Genomic DNA, 22,016 nt, shown 5'->3' with positions numbered 1-22,016 from the left:
TTAAGTCAACAAAAGAATTATTTGGTAAAGACTGAAACATGTTAAAATGGAGAAAACAATGGTGCCTTGTTTCCTTATTCACAGGACCTTCACACTTAAGTATAATTTTTGAGCCAAAATAACAAAGATTCTTTCTGTTAGAATTCAACACCAATTAAAAATGGAGTTACCCAAGACAGTTATAACTGGCATGTTTAAGATCTTAACTATCTTTGGATACTGTCAGTATCCTATCAATCAGTCAAGATTTCACCTTTAAAATTAGTACCAATGTCAATTTTTTATACTCTCATTTGTTAATTGTTTACAGCTGATTAATGTTTCAAGAATAGCACTGGGTATTTTTGTCATGTATTACCACAGATTCCTCATCAAAGACCACAATGAAAACAAAACCACATTTTTTTGTCACATAAACTCACTTCTTTCAAAGAATTTGTGACAACTAAACCACATTATAAAAGAAAAAATATTTATTTTAAATATACTTAATGTAGATGTGGTCACTTGGAGTACCTACAGTGCCTGAAGCTGATTATCAACCAGAAAATAATCTGCCATTTGGAACATTATGCTGAAATAAGTTCAAGTAACCACATTATTTTCTTCTCAGATTAATGTAAGGCCACTTACATAAATTACATTTTGTTTCAGTCAGTGAACTGTCAACAGAGACTGGTTTTTAGCTGTAATGGTGGCTGCTACCCTCAATTACCCTCACCAAATTTCTAAATGTGGAGATACCAAGGGTCTCACATTAGAAGGTAGAAAATATTGAAATGTCAAATGTTTTTACTATGGAAGGCTACCAATGGAAAAATATTGCTTCATATTCTCTACATAAAATACACCATCTTGCTTGTCACATACTAAATTTAACAGCTCATTTTTTTCTAACCAGGTGATGCATGATTATTGTGCCCAGGCTGTCATAAGATTCTGAAGCTTAAATGGTAATCCACAATAGTTTAATGAAAACTGTTCAGTCCATACTCAAAAATTTTGATTCTTCTAACAGCTCACTTATTTTTTTCAAAGCAATGTGTACACTAGATAAGCTCCTAAGCACAATAAAATGGGGTATATGATCACCTGCTTTTTCACTATTTTAAAATGAATGGAACCTCAAACATACAAAATCCATTGAATCTATGGTTATAAAATAATAGAGAGACATGTCATCCCATCTGCTAATTAAATCTGCAATGAGGTCAAATGATTACCTTTAAAGCTGCTATCCCTTTACATAGTTATGAACCTGTGACAGGGTTATTTTTAGAAAATTTAATACAAACTATAAATGTGATGCTGTTATATTATACATTTACCACTGTATTTTATTTATTCTTAAGACATTTTATGGGAAGCAGCTGTTATGAGAATGATAATTACAGTGTCATAAATCTAAATAAATATAAATTTAAGTAGGTTCGTACACTCAGGAAACAGTGATATCATTTTAATTTCTTGCTTAATTTCATAAAAATATAATTGATTTTGTATTATATAATTTAACAACCACTGATGTTATTCCATTAAAAGAACTTATCTGAAAATATACATATATCCTTGCCCACATTTTGAGAGTTTTATGTAAAACTGTATTATTGTGCACAAATCCAAAAAATGGCAGCAGGTAAAAATCATTGTGTGAGATCTTTTGTAGTCATAAGAAGTTACCAAAATAATTTTTACTGTAATTGTGAGTCACAAGTAAAAAAATGCCTTTTCTTAGTATGTCATACTTCACTTGCTGTCAGGTACTGCCTATTAACTGAATTTCAGATTAATAATTTCATATATTTTGAGATCATTTATCATCAGTGTCATTATCCGGCTTCATTAGCAAACAGAAATCGAACAAGCTAGGAAAGATTTTATGTCAACTGCAATACAATAAATTATATATTGGTACAAAATAAGCTAAAGATAAATATTAATCAATACTTTATAATCGGTGGTACAGTATTTAAAAGTGAAGTGTGGATCTTCACATATTAAGTATCACAGATGCTACAACTATATTCAGAAACTTCTTGTCACAAATTAGTTCAAATTTGTTGATTCATCACATAATATGAAGTATAATGTATGGAATAATTATGAGACTTACTACTAAATGCAAGCCTGTTAAGCACCCACATCTGGAGCACAGTTACTGATTGGATAAAATTCACATTTTACATGCTATGGATGTTACAGAAATTTATTGTAAGAGTTTCATAAGCCTGCATTTGTATATATATAAAACTAAAAAGTATCTGCCAAATGCACTAAGAGAGCAAACAATTAATATTAATTTATTGGTGATAAACATCTATTACATCCCAAATAACTTTTGCACAAAAATATCAGACACTTCATCTGTTGTGTCATTACTGTTCACCATTGTAATCCGACTGATATTATCAATCCATATTATTTGTAAAGAAACTATATTATTTGTGCCCACAACAGCTGTGGTGTCCTGTTTCTTTGAATTGAATGTACTTTTTAAAAGTACTTTTTGTGACACTTCCACAGATTTTGAAAGCATTAACAAATGATAAAAGAAAGCTTTTATCATCTCTGTTTCAGGTAATAATAGTGATTAGATTTCTTTCTTGTGCAGATGCAGAACTGAATATGGAAGATTCACATTAATATTTCCGTTATAGAGCTAAACAGTGCACACATCAGCTCCAGTTTAACATTATTTATCAAATTCACCACATACGTCTGTAAAATATTAGTACTAAACAGCAAGATTCCCTGTGTTCTCTTCTGCAAACTTTTAAAAACAAAGTAGTTTGTTTTCATAAAATGAACATATCATAGCATAAGACAGACAATACTATTAAATTGGTTGAGTACATTAGTAGACTTGAGTGGCTGGCAGATGTACCTTGAGAGGTATAAAAACATAGTTTTGTGCTGTTTTGTAACAATAAATCAGAAATATGCTGTAATCCTTCAGCTACAAAACTAGTTGCAAAATTATATGGTTGCAAAATATTACAGCAGCAGCAGCTGATATCACTCCTACATATCTGTTTAAGGAAGAGATTAATGCTTTGAAGTAAAAGAGAGAAATGTACTGGAGCACTGAAATATTTACATCAAGAGTTATCATGAGTAATGTACAAATATTTACAACATAACAGTCTTAACACCAAACAAAACTACATAGAAAAAACAGAGCTGCCCTCTTGGCTAACTTCTAAGCTTGTATGAATAAAGTATTTGCCTCGAATCAGTCTTTCAAGTCATAAAAGTATATAAAACTCTTTAAAACACTGGTTAATATTATATAACATTTCAATGAAATTTAAACAAAAATGTTTTTCAGATATAACAGTTTCCATATTTTAAGCAGGTATCACAAGTTATTCAATATCTAACAATCATGTACGCATACATATCGTACAGCACAAAAATGAAACAATGCAATTTAAACTATCACAATTTGATTTACAGTTACAGGAAAATCTTACAGGCATCAGTTAAATTACCTTTATATTTTATGTTTAGAAACAAATAAAAGTATAAATCAACTACAACATGTAGTAGAACAATACATGATAAAACCTCTGTATTTTGAAATATAATATTTATCTATATATGTACATATATATTATGCGCTGTATGATAACTGGAAAGCTGCAATGAATGTTTCACATGTGGAACATTACCACAAAGCTTGTTATCCAATCCCTTAAAATAATTATTGATGGTTAAAAATAATAATGTCCTATAATACATTACTGACAAGTGTGTGTAAAATTTTTTTTAGACATAACAACAGATTTCAGAATGAAATACAGTCACTAATATTGTACTGAAAATTCTTTTAAGATATAAAGCTTTTAGATAGCAAATTAATATCAATGGGTCCTGGATCTACCTTAGAAACACCACTCAAATTAATTTAGTGTTAATTAATAAAATGGGAATTTTACAAAATATATGAAAAAACTGCTGTCCATGTACCAAAAATTCATTTCCTGCATATAAATAATTCTTACAAAAATTAAATCTGCAGACAACCTAACACACATTCCAAGTATAAACCCGATAACACAACTCTTAATGAAGATCTTTTAATATTTGTTATCAACAAATCCTTCTTTTATTTTTCCCCATTCACAAAATAATACACAAGATATGCTCTGTTAACTGATCCCCCATCTCAGTTTAGAACTTTACAGCAGTTCACCAAAATTGTAGAAGGTAACTCAGCATAACTGTATGTAAAAGTGTTTCTTCAGTTAGTTTGTTAACTCACATCAAATCACTTCATTACATTGCTTCTTTGTTATAGCATCAGCGCAGAGATTCTGTTGTCTGACCTTATTTTCACAGTACTTAAATTTCTTCAAAAATGTTTAATTGGTAGCAGTACACACAAAATTATAGTGCCAGGATTTTATCTCTATACATGCACTATTTAAATCATATTCTCATGACATTAGTGTAGTAATATCATATTATGAACCCTTTCACTGCCAATTATGTGTAATTTTGTTTAGACCAGAAGTTCTCTCACCACCATGATGTCAAAAATCACACACATTCCATGAACTCTCAACAGTTCTCGAGTAATGAGTGGAACACATAGCCTTGTAATAATTTACAACGATTAGTTCATGGCTTTGTTTTTCTGGTAACTGTTGTGAAATTTCATGGAACGAAACTGAAGCTGACATAGATCTCATAGTAAATTGCAACTCTTTGTGAAGTTGAAGGAAGTGATTAACGTTAGAACCTCTGTTCATTATCTTAGAGTGAGTTGAATAATTTACCTGAGACTGGAGGGATTGTCAGACAAGAATTCAAATCAGAAAGAGAAAGAACTTGTCATAAGCCTCCTGTGAAGAAATATCAGATTTCTGACACACAATTATCTAGTTGTAAAATATTACAGCAGCAGAAGCTGAAGTCATTTCCACACATCTGTTTAAGAAAGAGATTAATGATTTGAAATAAAAGAAAGAAATGTAATGGAGCATTGAAATATCTACATCAAGTTTTTATGGGTAATGCATGAGTGTTTGCAACTTAACTGTCGCACACTCAGTTTGAGAGGCAAGTCTGTTACAAATTATTTTTCGTTCTTCTTTAGTAAGTCTTCTCTGAGTGTATCAATCAGTTTTAAACTTTTACTTATGAACTGTCTTCAGGAAGTTTCTTTTTTATTACACACAGTGATGTAAAAATAGAAAATAAAGAAGACCAGAGAGAAAAACTGTAGTAATTACGAAATGAACATAGAGAAACAGAAAGAGAATTAAGGGTTTGTACATCTGCACCACCAGAACAGGCAAGTGCAGAATTAGTGGACCTCACAGACATATACCTATTTCACGTATTGGGTTTCAGGAAGGCAGTTCACTCCCAATATTAAAGCGCTGAAAGAGTTCAGATAACATTACTAAAAACTGAATGCAATATTTCTTCAAACACCAGTTACATTTCCTTGCTCACAGAGTGATATAATCCACTATATCCAACACCAAATTGCAACACAATAACAAATGTTATTAGGACATGGTTTCCGTCTACATCCACACCAATACTCTGCAATTCAAATGGTAGCTGAATTATTTTCATACACATAATTACAATACAGTTTCTTCTATTTGCTACCTCAGTATGTGATACATAAAATTAGCCTCAATTTTCAGAACTAGATAGTTCAACAGACTCCTCCAATTCACCAAGTTGTAAATAAAAAGATCAATGATTTTTCTGATCAGACAAATCCTGGAATCAAATTGGTTTAATTTCAAATCAAGAATGTCACATGCTGGGGCCGCTTTGACGTGAAAAAGGCATGAAATGGGATGGGTCAGGTAGAGAAAGCAAGTAATATGAAAAATGTAACCTTGGATACACTGTACGTAATTGTGTATGTCTCATGGGCTGCCTATTAAAGATATTGTTATTTTCACTCTTAATATAAATACTTTTCAAATGGCAATTTAAGTTAAATAATATCTCCATAAACACATTTTGCTATGTGTGTTAACAGCAAGAAGAATTAAAAGAAGATGCAGAGAATTTTTCAGTACTTTAAATAAGAGGGGAAAACTAATTTGAAGGAAAACTGCATCATGAAAAATAAGTTCCTCACCGTGTTTCTGAAATCACATTTTTTAAATTACTTATACTCCTACACAGAATAAAAATACTTCACTATATAAATTCCAGTGTTTCCTTGATCGTGTTTCCACAATGATGAACGTCAGATTTTCAATTCAAGCAGGTCTGAGGAAGAAGGAATTACATTAGTGACTACTGAGCAATGAAAAAGCATTATTCTATATGGAAACATTAAACTAAGAAAGGGACAAGAAACACATGGTGCACCATGCTGAAATTGAGGCTTACTGCCAATCTAATGAAATATGAACATGATTAGCACAAAATATAAAATAGCAAAGAAGACGAGAAACTAAAGCAGCAAGTAGGGTGTTAGGTATTGTGCAACATTGGACTGAAGTAGCAAAACGAGAAAATGGAAGACAAGTATTTCTAGATAATGTGAGCCAAGGGAAATTAGTGGTCAAGAGTAAAGGATTTTGTAAAACATTTCTGCCTAGCAGAGATAGCATAGAATGGGATTTTGGGTAATGTTATTAAATTCAGTCTTGTATTTTCTTCTTTCAGAATCATCAGAATTTAAATCTCAGTTAAGAAGGTGCAGAAACGAATCAACTGGATCACAATCATGTAAAAACCTAGATTTCAAAGCTGTTCAGGAATGTACATGCATATTTACATATTTAACCAGTGATCAGAAATAACAGGTAAAAATATAAAAGATTGAAATGAACAAGCATGTACAAAGTGGAAATCAATAATTTCTTAGACTTTCCCGGCGATTCATATCATCTTGTGGAATAGGGTGTACTTTTGTCTTCTGTCTTCCCAACACAATATTTCAACATTGTAACTCCGCGTCTTCATCAGCTGTTTCCTGTGACGGGAAACATCTGGTGAAGACGCTGAGTCATGACATCGAAATATTGTGTTGGAAAGATGCTGACCACCAGCAGTACACCCAATTCCATGAGGTAAACACTTTCCAATCTGTGTCCTTAAAAATGAAAGGCATGTATAAATTTTCAAATCTGCATTGTAGCTTCAGCCAAAAGAACAAAATTGATTGGAAACAGACTGCCAATATTTATATGAGGATTTCTGCGTGTGTAAGATCATCTGTAATTACAACAAATCCTGCTAATTATGGACTTTCTTCTTCATCTTCAAAATACCAGTTTTCAAAATACTGATCTATAAATATTTGCTGCAGAAATAAAAAGACAAATACATATACAGGATCATTCACAAAACATTTTTAACTACAACATTCCTTAGAATCTTTTGCATTTCAACAGATAGGCATTCAAATATGTGGCAAATGTAATGTTAACAAAGCATTAAGAGTAAACCACATTTTGAACCTACAGAGGCTGTTATTTCTAGGCTCGGCAGAAGCAGTGAAGATGAGCAACATTCAAAGAATATGTGAGGTAGAGCACAAATAAAGATATGGAAAAACTACTTAAAGGAATATTGGAACATAGAGAAAAAAAGGAGCAGCACTGATAAATGACAGCACCAGCAAACTACACTAAGGCTGAAACAGAATGGCACTGTACAAGAGTACGCAGATTTAAAACATTGCAGACAAATATTATAGGAGACAAAAAACTTTAAAGATAAAGTAAGGAATGAACAACAAATGTGTTAATACAACAATTTGGAAGGGAAACCACACCAGAAGTACGTGCACTGTGCAGCACTGTCACGTACTTTATTAAATGTGTTAATTATGAATCACATCTGAAGTGATAAAGGGAGACTGATTAAATGACTACTACTGAAATCACAGACAGAACATAACGGCACAGAAATAAAAATAAATGTTCTGGTAATGTATCTCATGCTGCATTTATTATGCTTTCCCTCACCAAGTATTATGCATGCCTTTTTGTTGTTGTTTTGTTTTCTTAGTTTCTATTGCTACGCACTAAAGAAGCAGCTCTGAATTTCAAAATCTTCAAAATGATTAAGGCTGAGAACAGCATTAATTTTTATAACCTACTTCTCTTCACGCACAGTGCTTTCTTCTTAGGTGTCCTATGTTTACTTTTGTCTTACTAACAAGTAATCATCCAAAATTAAACAGTTTAAAACAAGAATAATTGTCTATTGGTACAGATCTGCTTGCACTAAAAATTTTACCACAAATAATTAAGTCTGTTTAAACTGGAGCATCTTTCAGTGATTGCGTACTAAGTTTTAATGCTATGCAGCACATCCTGTGCTTCAGTTTTCCAGATTCTGATTTTTTCCTTCATAAAAAAGTGAGCCCTTCCTTTCTTAAATACTGAATGATTAAAATATCATTTTCTACATAGCAAATGGTAAGGAAAAAAGATATGGATAGGATCAGAACTACTGACATTATAATTTCATCACATATGAAGCACATAATTCTGCTATCTCATTTCTAAAGTTATACAGTTCTTGAAAAATACGTCTTGGGCATATCAATATCGTAAGACCACTGAATTTCAGAGTATAGGCACAGGTGTAACTACAAAATAACATGGTTTTCAGGAAATACTTTAATAATTACATATTATGTTCAATCAGAAAACCAAAAGTGTTTATGAAGTTTTGCTAATCTATAGATTTCAAGACATTTTTATACAGAAGTTGAAATTACTTCTAGTTTTGCTATGAAGATACTGAATGTCTGTTACATAAACTATAGCTCTAAAAAGTATCATTTAAACAAACAAAATATCAAGATAATTTTAATCTCCGATTCCAATTAAAACCAATGTCTTTACAGGTTGATCATTTAGTCCAGGAGAACTATACCATAATGCATGACAGTTTCAAGAGAAATTTTTATATGTCAACGTAAGCCAAACCAACAATAATAATTGTAGCAACAGAAACTAAATGCAACAGATGCCTGTAAACAATGTTAAACACAGCTAAATCAAGATGTGTCCATGAGTGTTATTAAGTACAAGTTCTCTGAACTTTTACAACAAATTGATACCCCTTTCACTATATCATTAATTAATGCTGTAATTTCAAAAAGAATACTTTTTCCATAATGATTTAGAATATAAGTATTATGGGACACTTCATGAAAATTTTGAATGGTCAAGTTCCACAAATACCCTGTATTAAATATCTCACATGAAACTTTTTGCAAGACCTTATATGTCATTACGATTTGGATACAGGAGGTTAAATAATTATTATACCATTAAAATATTCTTTGTGCAAACATAAATGCTGGTGACTATATATGACAAGTTAAAACTTCAAAATCAGATAATTGCCTTTGGCAGGCAGTGTCCAATCAATTACACCATCCATCATCACCTCTAACACCATTACAATGATTCAACTGGGCAAGGTATCTTTCTTTTTTGGTACAATTAATAACATACTGCCTAAAAAAGGCAGGAATCTGAGTTATAATTCTGGTCTGACATGCAATTTTGATTTTGTCACATATAATTGACATAACACATAAGCTGTTGAGTAAGAGACTTCATTCTCATATAATCAAATATACAAAGTAGAATGATAAAAATACCTAAAAATTTATCTCTTATGAATATAGTTACCACAGTCTGATAATAATGATATACCTGAAAGTTAATGACACATTTTGTGCAGTGTTCTTCTGATATACATACATTATTTCTGATATATTAACTAAATGTGAATTTCTGTTTTTAGAATTACATGATAACAATGTCTTACGGTTTGGTGATTTTTGTTTTATGGACATTGGGCCATAGTTCAAAGTGTATTTCTTAGCCTAACATTTCATATTCCAATGCTGCAAGACATCATCAGATGCAATAACAGCTCAGATGAAAGCAGTTACAATCTCATGCAAGCTCAGCCAGCCTCAGATGACATCTCCAGCATTGAAGATGAAACATTTGGCAGAGAGATATGCCTTCGACCTAAGCCTACCACCTACAAAACAAAAATCACCAAATACACAAATACTGGCCATGAATAGCATTGTTTGATGGAATGCGATATGCAGTATGGTACAGTGATTACTATGTAGCTGAGAGTGTCAGTGAATGGCCTGTACTTCAGAAATAATAATACGCAAAACTATGAATAAGAAATGGACATCATCATTAATGAAAATTGGAATCAATATCACTTCAGTGACAAGGATATTACAGATGAATGAGAAAGCAAGAGAATCTTTTCTCATTTTTATGCACATGTTCATAAACAAATTTATTGTTTCATAAGATGCCAGAATACTTATATCCACTCCATTTTGGTTTGTAATAAGTGGTTTGAAACGTGAAAATGATGCACGTTTTGTGAAAAATTTTTGCATATGTTGAGTCAGTTTTACTCCAAAAAAAGTATTGCTCTGTACAATAATATACAAATATAACTATACAAACTGCTGTAGTTCACAGGGTTTTAGGTAAAATAATTAACTCAGTCTCTTTCCCAAGAAAATTTGTCTCTTCAAAATGTGGGGAGTTTCATTCTGATGTTAGATCCTGATGCACACTTGTGAATCTGTAGTATGATGAAACACAATTACTTATCACTGTTATAGGGAAATGGGTATAAATTACCCAGCTGTATTCTGCAGGTACAAGCAGTTCCATTTTGCAGCTATGTCAAGAAGGTTGAATAAATGTGTCAATTGTCACCATGAATTATCAGAGATTGAGGTTAGAAGCAACAAAAGAGAAACACACTATTTATACTATCATAAACATGATTTTGATAAGGTGATCAACAAATATACACCATATTTGAAAAATACAATGCTTCTCATAGTCTGATGATACTATGACAGTCATCAAATTTCTTCATGAACTGTACTTTGTGACATTAAGTCCAACTAAGAATACTTCCATTTAAACTGTATACAAGTTCCACAGCATGGTTAAGACAGAGGAAGAGGTTACTTTTTCAGCATAAATGGAATTCTTCACACACTTTGTACCCACTAAGTCATCTCTTTGGCAGAATACAGTGATAAATTAGCTTCACATATGAAATTTTTGTGAATGTGAAAACTGTAAACAGATGTTTATAATCATGTTCTCTCCCTAAACAGTGCATTAGTAGAGGAATTGCCACTCATGAAAATCTAAATATTAATCAAATGGAGCACCAGAAGTAGTACAAAAAGAGACAGAGATTTCCAAATCAGAAATAGTGAATTATGTAGACCATGTTGCATATTTCAACACTTGTTTTACGTTGCACTTAGTTCTAATGACTGAACAAGGCTTATCAGACTGTGGTGGCTCACCAATCAGCAACTATAAGACAGTCAAGCATTTGAAAAATATGTATCACTCTGGAACAGAAATCATGCTATTCTAAGGGTAGGTGATAACAAAATAATATAAAATCAGAGCAGCAGACATTCAATATTTTCCTTTGAGTACAGTCCTGGTGAAAATGGCTTTAGAAGTACAGAAAGTAAGATATAATGATGGTTAAGTCTTTTAAAAAAATTAAAGTTTGCCTGGCACAACAACATTAATAAATATTTTCTTTCGTTTCTTTTGCACAATCACTATTTACATTTTGAACAATATGTTTTGTGTGCAAGCAAAGACACAGTTTTTATTGTCTTGGCATTAACAGATCTTCAATCTGCATGTTTACTTTAAGGGTGATGTGAAGTGAAACATTGTTTCCTAATTACAAAAGACCTTGGCATCATAAAACAAAGATTGATATAAACAACTTCATTTGAACTGATGTACCACTGTGAATTGATCCATATAATTATGTGTGCACAGACCTACCAAAAGAGCTAACTACTAATCAACAAATATAAATTTTGTTTTCCCTCTGACAATAAAACAAACTATTTAGAAGTCAATTTCTGCAGATTCAAAAGAATTAACATCACAGCCAGTTGTCGCATTTACACAGAGTATTATCTGTTTTCAAACCATATATTATGTATTATGTAACAGCCTGAAAAGTGCATTAATATTATCGTGGGGGAATACATCTTTTTGTTTCCACAACTACGTTGACAATATGAGAACTTAAAAGTCATCCAACAAATCGGGTAGAGACAGATGTATCCCTAGCTTCAAATTTTCTTTCTTGCATTCCATTCTGGCTATGGTGGAGAAGTAACTGCTATTGCAACTTTCTCATATGTTTGCCTCCCCACATCTAACATATATGTTTCTTTATTTGTTGTGTACAAACTCATACTGTCAACTTTTCAGCATATTCTTGTTTTTACATCAGAACACATTTCATACTGGGTGCACTGTTAGTTTTAAAAAACACATCACAATCATTCTGCACAAAATGTCAGATTATAGCCAACAATACCCATCATCATGGCAAATCATACTATAGGCTGATCTTTTACTAACTGCCACCATTAATATTCGTTCTCCTACATTTCACAACTATGAATTCTTTTTCATATTGAAGAGGATTTGAAATATTTTATACCATACCTGAGCTGTCATGAAGGCAGCAATAGATATTTTGGAACAAGCTATGGACCTAACTAATGATGATGAATATTTACATTTACATTGAATTACAAAACCTTAAAGCTAATAGTTGTAGACCAAACAAACTGTTTGCTGAACGTTCTAGTAACAGCAACTTTATGAGAATGACTTCACAGATTCAAGTTTGAAAAATGTTGAGCTACTTCAAAGATGCTACAACAAATTAAGCATGTTGAATCTTTTCATCTGAAATACTCTGTTGCAAAACATGAACTCATTTTGCAGTCGGTTATTAAAAGGAAAAAAAGGAACGCTCAACTTCACAAGAAGTACTCCCAAATGACAAAGCTGAATCAATTTTTACATTTGATTTTTCACTTCAGATAAACATTTGAGCACAAGATTATAATGTGTTTAACCTGCAACACAGAACCATGAAATGAATAAGGAAAAACACAGAACAAAGGACAGACAAGAAATGTTACATCACAATGCTCAAACAAGCCCCCAATTCAGTTTGTATGTTATAAATATCACTCATAATTCACTGTATTTTAACAGTATCATTTCTTCTCTGTTTCTCCTTTGTTAAACACTGCAATTTGCTGCTCTTGACTTCTTCAAGATGTGGTTCACTCTATTATGCTGCCCCATTAGGCCTGTCTCTTAAATATTCAGTTCTGTACATCTAGCACACATACCTAGAGCAAACCACTTACACACATATATGGTACAAGGTAGACTACTAAAAAATTCTGAAACAAGAGATGAAACACAATGGTCAAAGAGGAGCTTCATAATGGTGTGGTTAACTTTTGCTCATCAGCCATTCCCAACATTATCAAAAAATAAACCTATAGTTGGTCTTACATTACAGTGTAACAAATCAATAACATCTAATTCTGAGGATATGTGTAACTCCAATAGTAACAACACTTCGTATTACATGTTACGAGATTTTCAATTTTCCTATGTAAGTAGCAGCCACTGTTGTCTGTAATATATATTTTTGCAGTAGTGTGACAAAACTATTAATGCTACACATTATGATACGTAATTACTACATTTTAAAACAAGACTTTAGCTGGAGAACAACAAATTATTTTGAAAGGATCAAAGAATTTCTGGCAGTATTTTTGTAACTGGGGATGGAAAAAGGTTGTTAAAAACTGTGACTGCACAAAAATCTAAAGTAATTACAACAATTCAAATAATAAATCCCACATGTACATGAGCATCTTCCAAATGTTTCATTTGTTTAACCAAATGTCAACAGTAAAACTGCATGTCATGATAATTCCATGAACAATGCAGATACAATTTTAGGAAGCTGCATTTTACTTTCGATAATCTTAATAATGTGCAGACAATGACTGACAAAGGCACGAGATACAGATTGGGTTCGTCACACCATTTACAAGGCAGCTCTGTGTGGACTCCTTCATCGAAAACATGCTTCCAGCATCTCAACAAAGAGTTTATTCATGGGTACCTTTCCCTCACGGTTCACCATGCTCCAGAAGCGTCTAACGACGTGATCTGCTTGACGCAAGGCAGGCAGTAGCAGTAACAGGTGTTGTGTGTGATGTAATGGTGATCCTGGCCTGTATTAAAAGAGAATATTTCTGTGATTACATAAAGAAAAAGACTCCCTTGCAAAGTTATTTTTATACCTGTTGCTGTACCAACCAGCCCATTATGGAATGGAATAAGCTTTAGAATATTTCTGGTCTGTACAACAACATATCAAAACATGCATGCCAGATAAAAGACAACACATAGGATATTATACTGTATATTAGAAAGGGAATACAAATGAGAGTTTTTTACTATCTGACAGTTTGGTTCTCTCAGGAAGTACTCACAGGATTGTGGTGAACTTTCACTAATAGTTACCTCCTAAAACTTCCTTGTGAGTACTTTCTGTAAGTGCATGAGAGTCTTTCTAGAGAGGACGTCGAAAGTGTACATGCACAACAGGGTGAAAAGGTCAATGAGGGCTGAGAGATCACTCTCAATGACATTTATCTCTTGTAGTTCTGTGCATGAAGGAAGAGGTCGTGATGGAAGGGCATCAGGCTGCGGCTGCACTTTTGATATTTCTAGTGTCATAGAAAAAACATAAACAACCATGTTAGTTTTGGATAAAAGAGCAGATTAGGTGGTGAGATGAATTAGGAATGTGCAAGAATCTCATTGTACAGCTCATGATAGAAAAACCTACAAAAATATCAAAATTTCACAAGAATAGCAGCACTGGTGACAGAAGAAATACTCTTTATAATTGGACCCAAAATTGACAATCTAGATGCTATTGAGCATAATTCCATTAGTGTCAAAGACAGGTTGCTTGTTACACTAATATTTCCAGCATGAGTTACATTTATTCTCTTTAATATTCGGAAAGGTAGCAATTATAATGAAATAATGTTAGGCCAATTTCATCTTGATACCCACAGATATTCAAAAGCCATTAACTTCAAATCGAGTCTCTTCAATAACTTTGTTTTAATTTTTGTTAGCTGATTCTTATAATTTTTCTATGATGCTATTATATGATATTTGCTGCATAGCATGGTTTAACTCTAGAACTTTCAAAATAGGCTGACTGCTCGTGTTGTTCATTTATGAGGTAAAACAAGTGATTTCTTCACTCAGAAATGTGCCATGGAGACATATTATGGCTCAAAACACACAGTTTCAGGGATACTTTCATTTAATGCATGCATGAGTACGGCAAAATATATTACCAAGCTGTGGCAGTGTACAAACTGTGAAATAGGGCACAGATCTGGGACACAATGAGGCCGTTCAGCACTCTTCAAGTACTCTACGCTCTCTTGAAATTGCCGGTACAGTTTTACTTGTCTGAGAGCTATGATGAGCAGCTCTCAAGGGATGGAGGTTGCCGTCTACATGAAAGCATGATTATCTGAGATCTCGCCCCACTACTGGACACTGCCAGTGAGCTGACTCTCAGCATTATTTACATGACACATTTATGTGCAAAAGCTCTCCGAGAGTGAAAAACTCTCACTGCATATCTAGCTTTACAATAAAGAGCAGCAGTGGTTATAATGTTTACACAGAAAGAATAAAACAAAACATGACAGTGATCACAAGACGTTAATAAGGTAGGATAATAGGAGTGAAAGGAGTGAAAAAGCCAAAATAAAAGAAAGTTCTGGCAAAATGTAAATAATTTAGGAGTAAAAAAGATATACACAAAAACAACACACACACACACACACACACACACCATTTGTTACACCCGTTCAGTTCTCTTCTAACAGAAGTACTAAGTATTTCATCTTCTGATGGTAAGTACTGCACAGGCATGTCTAGCAATTTAATACTGTAGTTTTCTCAAGTAAATTTTCCTTTTGATACATTCCTATACACATTTAGACAGTGGTCGAGAAAGCACACAAGTAATGTACCATAGACATTGCAACGCTCCATCATGCAAACATCACCTAAAAACAATAGTGTTTTACTGATCTACATACTGGACAGTTTCTAAAAGCAGTGATAATGGTGCAATAGTTGAAATTTGGTTGGTAATACCCTCACTGCTTCCACAAAGCACTACTCCACTCTAAAAACATATATTGAGACCGAAGTTGGAATTTTCAGCTGCCTGGAAACCTTTAAATGGAGCATTAACCTCCCTACTCACTATTTGGGGAACAACAAGTGGTTCAAGCAGCACTTTTGCAGTACTATTGTCTAATAGGTGTAACAGACAACTATTACTCTGATAATGAAGGCAGTCAAGAAATTTTTGTATAGTAACACATATCTTCAAGTGTTGCCACTAACTGCACAGACTAAGTTTGTTAGGGAAAGCATCAGACAGTTTGTGCAAATGCTAACAGTTTTATCTTTTAAGAACCATTTTAAGAATGATAGTTCATCTACAACATGAGGAATGCAAACACAAATTGAAAGAGTCATGAATCAAACATTAATATCAAATCCAATAAATAAAGGAATATGGGTATGCACAACACACACACACACACACACACACACACACACACACACACACATGCGCACATGCACATACGCGAATGCTCACGCACACGCACACACATGCACATGCATGCGCGCGCGCACACATACATACACACAAACACACACACACACTCATGCGCAGGTAATAAGTCTGTTACAATAAAATTAAAAGAAAGCAGTCTGACAGAAATTTTACGATTACTGTTAAGTAACATTTAATAAAACTCTGACTGTTGATCACTTATATCCACATCAAATGTCAATTAAGTTAAAGTGAAATAAAGTGCTCCCATTTGCCTCTTGAACTCTGTTCGCCAGAGTGTACATAATATCTAAATTCCTGAATAAACTATAGTATGTTAAATACATATCTGTAACACACAGCCTTACCCAATTTACAAAATTTAATATTGACTATCATATGTTCTACCTCATATTATCTTTTAAAATCAAAAGAGACACCAACATTTTATTTTGTAATTACTTTATAACTACAATATTCTTATTAAATGAGTTGCATACAGGGCATCCCAAGAGGAATGTTCAATATTCAGGAGCACACCAGGAACAATCATTTGAAGCAAAAATCTTCTATGGACATATGCCCTATTCTGAAAGGTTTCTGAGAAAGACAACATTTAATGCACATTTGTTTTTGGGCTAATGGCCTGCATGTATGTATCTCACCACACAACATCATTGACATTTTATTCTTGCCCTACCTACATTACTGCTTTCAACCTCAGAACGTCTTTCTGCCATTATAGTAACCCGTTGAACACTCAGTTGTCCATGGTGGAGGGGGAGGGGGGGAGGGATAGTATGGTGAGGATGGCGGACAGTGAAGTGCTGCAGGCAGACAGAAGGCAGAGGAGATGGAGGGAGGGGGGGGGGGGGGAGTAGTGGAGAAAGACAGAAATAAAAAGACGGTGTGGTGGTGGAATGACTGCTGTGTAGTGCTGGAATGGGAACAGGAAAGGGGCTGGATGGGTGAGAACAGTGACTAAAAAAGGTTGAGGCAGACATCTTGTTGGTTGTCATACCTATATAGAACACAGCGCAGTGATTGCAGCTTAGCTTGTAGATCATGTGACTGGTTTCACAGGTAGCCCTGCCTTTGATGGGATAGGTGATGTTACTGACAGGACTAGATTAGGTGGCGGTGGGAGAATGTGTGGGACAGATCTTGCATCTAGGCCTATTATAGGGGTATGAGCCATGAGGTAAGGGATTGGGAGCAGGGGTTGTGTAATGATGGATGAGTACATTGTGTAGGTTCGGTGGATGGCAGACTACCACTGTGGGAGGGATGGGAAGGATAGGGGGCAGGACATTTCTCATTTCTGGGTATGACGAGAGGTAATCGAAACCCTGGTGGAAAATGTAATTCAGTTGCTCCAGTCCTGGGTGTTACTGAGTTATGGGGAATCCTTTCTAAAAACCCAGAATCCTAAACCCCTCACCTGGTTCAGATGCATTGAGACATCTTTGCTGTCTGGATCGAAAGTGAGGACACCCTATCCACATTCCTCCAGAACCTCAACAACTTCTCTCCCATTTGCTTCACCTGGTCCTACTCAACCCAACAAGCCAGCTTCCTAGATGTTGACTGGCTACATCAGTACCTCTGTCCATATCAAACCTACTAACTACCAGCAATGTCTCCACTTCAACACCTGCCACCCATTCGATACCAAGAAGTCCCCTACATACAGCCTAGCCACCCATGGTCATCACATCTGCAGTGACAAGCAATCCATCTTGAAATATACTGAGGGTCTCACTGAAGCCTTCACTGACTGTAATTATCCCCCCAACCTTGTATAAAAACAAATCTCTCATGCCTTATCTTTCCAGTCTCCCACCACCTCCCAAAGTCCCACCATCCGGCCACAGAGGAGCATTCCCCTCGTAACTCAGTGCCGTACAGGACTGGAGCAACTGAATTACAATCTCCGCCAGGATTTCGATTACCTCTCGTCGTGCCCTAAATGAGAAATGTCCTGCCCACTATCCTTCCCACTCCTACCACAGTGGTATTCCGTCGTCCACTGAACCTACACAATATACTTGTCCATCCTTACACAACCCCTGCTCCAAATCCCTTACCTCCTGGCTCATACCCCTTTAATAGATCTAGATGCAAGACCTCCTTTAATAGACCTAGATGCAAGACCTGTCCCATATATCCTCCCACCACCACCTACTCCAGTCCAGCCACTAACATCACCTGTCCCATTAAAGGCTGGGCTACCTGTGAAACCAGTCATGTGGTCTACAAGCTAAGCTGCAACTACTGTGGTGCATTCTATGTAGGCATGACAACAAACAAGCTGTCTGTCCGCATGAATGGCCACCCTCAAACTGTGGCCAAGAAACACTTCGACCACCCTGTTGCTAAACACGCTGCCAAACATGATATCCTTCATTTCAATGATTGCTCCACAGCCTGTGGCATATGTATCCTCCCAGTGACACAAGCTTTTCTGAACTGCGCAGGTGGGAACTTCCCCTGCAATACATCTTACATTCCTGTAACCCTCCTGGCCTCAACCTTTGTTAGTCAGTGTCCTCACCCACCCAGCCCCTACCCTGTCCCCATTCCAGCACTACACAGCAGTCATTCAACAACCACACCCAGTCTTTTTATTTCTCTCCTTGTCCGCTAATTGCACTTAGCAATTGAGGGCCTTTTTTGTGTTATTTTACAAGCAGTGTTGCAGACTTCATTATTTAACAAGCCTTCAAGACAAGTAAACCTCTTTATCTCATTTGTGTGACTTTGTTACTAATTGTTGGAGTGTTGTAGAACCTTCATTCTCCTATCCTGTTATCTGACCCTGGGGTATAGCTGTTTAATAGTGGCAGGGAGAAATTGTCTTAGTGATGTACTGCACCAGAAGCCATTTCACAAACTCACAAATTCGATCTACTGTACCAACGGTGGCAATTAGACCTCCCCACCAGTAGTGACGAGGCTTTTACAAAACTGGCAACGAGAGTTTACAACACTTATGTCATTAGATATTTGTTTATGGCATTGGATGAAGTCCAAGGTGTAGAAAAGAAACAAAAGATGAATACACAAGACGGGCAGCTTGGACGCATCACAGCACCATTGCCCTCATTAGGGAACATTTAGAGGTACTCAGACAAGTAACACAGTATATTCTCCCAAGAGTGCAAAAATGCAATAAAGCTGACAGTGGGGTATTCAGACATTCATTGTGAACTGTGCAATACCTGTAATGTGACATGTATGATAATGCTTAAAGGTGTCTGTATTAAAAATACATTTTTTCAATTGATACTTTATAAAACACACTTAGTAAAATTTAATAAATGTTGCGTATGTGTACATGTTTAAACCTGACAATGTACTGACTCATAAAGCAAATAAATAAATAACAATGTACAAGGGTAATTTTTAAGTAAGAACTGATAGTGTGTCATGTTCACGCATCCTGTCATGTGTCCACAGCTTGTGGTCTGGTGGCTAATGTTGCTACTTCTGGATCACAGGGTCCTGGGTTCAACTCCTGGCCGGGTTGGGGCTTTTCTCTGCCCGGGGACTGGGTGTTTGTGTTGTCCTCATCACTTCATCATCATCCTCATTATTTGTGACAGTGGCTAGATTGGACTGTGAAAAGAAAATTGGACTGTTAAAAAATTGGGACTTTGTATGAGCACTGATAACCGCACAGTTGAGTGTCCCACAAACCAAACATCATCATCGTCATCCTGTCATGTGAAATCCATCCACAATCTTAGTCAGTCTCTCACCATGCAGTCATTACATTTCATATCTCTGCCATGTTGGTTGTATGGTTATACTGTTTTGCTTGTCACAATATCAATCAGTAATCCTGCTGATTGTGAAGTGCAATCAGTTATTCAGTCTTAAATGCAAAACAATTTCATCCTGCTGAAATTCACCAGCAGCTTGTTGAAGTTCATGGTGTAGGTATAATAAATGTTGGTAATGTGCATAGATGGTGTATGCTGTTTAATGAAGGATGGACAAATGTTCATGATGAAGAATGATCTGGATGGCCTACTGTCACGAATGAAGACTTGACGCAAAAAGTGGATGGGGCAGTTTGCCAAAACAGGCACTTCCCTATTGAATATCTGCATCAGAACTTTGCACAAGATTCAAAATCAGTAGTTTTTCACATTGTTACTGACAAACTTCACTACAAAAAAATGTGTGCAAGATGGGTGCCAAAAATGTTGAAAAACGAACACAAAACAAACCAAATGGCACATTCTTTGTCCATTTTAGAGTGCTGTCACAAGGATGGTGACAAGTTCTTGCGTCACATTGTGATTGGTGTTGAAACATGGACTACACTCCAGAGAATAAATGTCAATCCAGTGAGTGGCATCATTCAAACTCCCCAACACAGCCATGAAAATTGAGACAAGAATCTTCAACATGGAAAACTATGGCCCCAGTTTTTTGGGACTGGAAAGGCATTCTTCTGCTAGATTTTCTTCCAAGAGGAAGGACAATAAATGCTGAGAGGTACTGTGAAACGTTATTAAAGCTTAGGCATGCTATTCAAAATCACCATCAGCGTCCGCTCTCTAGCAGTGTCATTCTGCTTCACGATAATGCTGAGCCTCATGTTTCATTAGGGATTACTGAATCATCTGCAACACAACTGTGACTTCCCACCACCAGACTTTCATCCATTTCCAAACATGAAGGAATTTCTTGGTGGAAAGCACTTGGAAAAATGATGATATGATGAAAAAAACTGTTACTAACTGGTTTAATGGTCATGTGGCAGAGTTAGTTGATACTGGGATCCAAAATTTGGTGTCACAGCTTGACGAATGTTTAAATGTTCATGGTGACTATGTTTGAAAGTGAAAAATGTGGATATTGTAGTTTGTGATACAATTTAATTTATAAATAAAGTTTCTCTTACTCCATTACAATTTAATTCTCACTTTAAAAATGACCCTTGTACATTACTTATGTTCCCCCTCAGAGACCCTTAGGAATAGGGTACATGTCAATATGAAGCTTTTTGCTTCAAATGATCATTCCTGTCATATCCCTCAATACTGTGCATTCCTCTTGGGACACCCTTTATAGTAGTCTTAGCTATTATCTACAGACTCTGACTATTATAATTTAGCTGTGGTGATGCAAAATACCAAAAACTAAGCTGACTTTGTCTAATAGTATTATTAAATTAGCATGCTATAAAATAATTACCTGATGACTGCAACACAGTCACTCAGTGCTGATAAAATGCTATCACGAAACCTCTTTAGTGACACAGCATCATCCATGTGCACATCTGAATTTGCCAGCACAAGTGCCTTGAGTAGATAATATTCTTCCTTACTGACTGAGACAGCTTGTAGTCGCTCTATAACCTGCATACACTGTCCATCACATAAATAATGTGCTATAAGTTACAAAACTAGGACAACAACAAAGAATAAATAATTATATCCTTCAAAAACAATTAC

At 35.0% G+C, this 22,016-nt stretch overlaps 1 protein-coding gene across 3 annotated transcripts in view; it reads right to left on the bottom strand.

Annotated features, from left to right (window-relative positions):
• LOC126263196 (steroid hormone receptor ERR1-like) overlaps window positions 1-22,016 on the bottom strand; it is a 453,409-nt gene that overhangs the window by 64,386 nt on the left and 367,007 nt on the right. For all 3 annotated transcript variants that reach the window (XM_049960270.1, XM_049960261.1, XM_049960276.1), the window contains 2 exons: window positions 21,757-21,929; window positions 14,002-14,113 (listed from right to left, as the gene is read on the bottom strand). In XM_049960270.1, coding sequence (XP_049816227.1) covers window positions 14,002-14,113; window positions 21,757-21,929 — 285 coding nt within the window. The remainder of the gene's footprint in view (window positions 1-14,001; window positions 14,114-21,756; window positions 21,930-22,016) is intronic.

This window comes from Schistocerca nitens, chromosome 1, assembly GCF_023898315.1.
Source record: "Schistocerca nitens isolate TAMUIC-IGC-003100 chromosome 1, iqSchNite1.1, whole genome shotgun sequence".
NCBI lineage: Eukaryota > Metazoa > Arthropoda > Insecta > Orthoptera > Acrididae > Schistocerca > Schistocerca nitens.
This window is presented reverse-complemented; position numbering and strand designations above follow the sequence as displayed.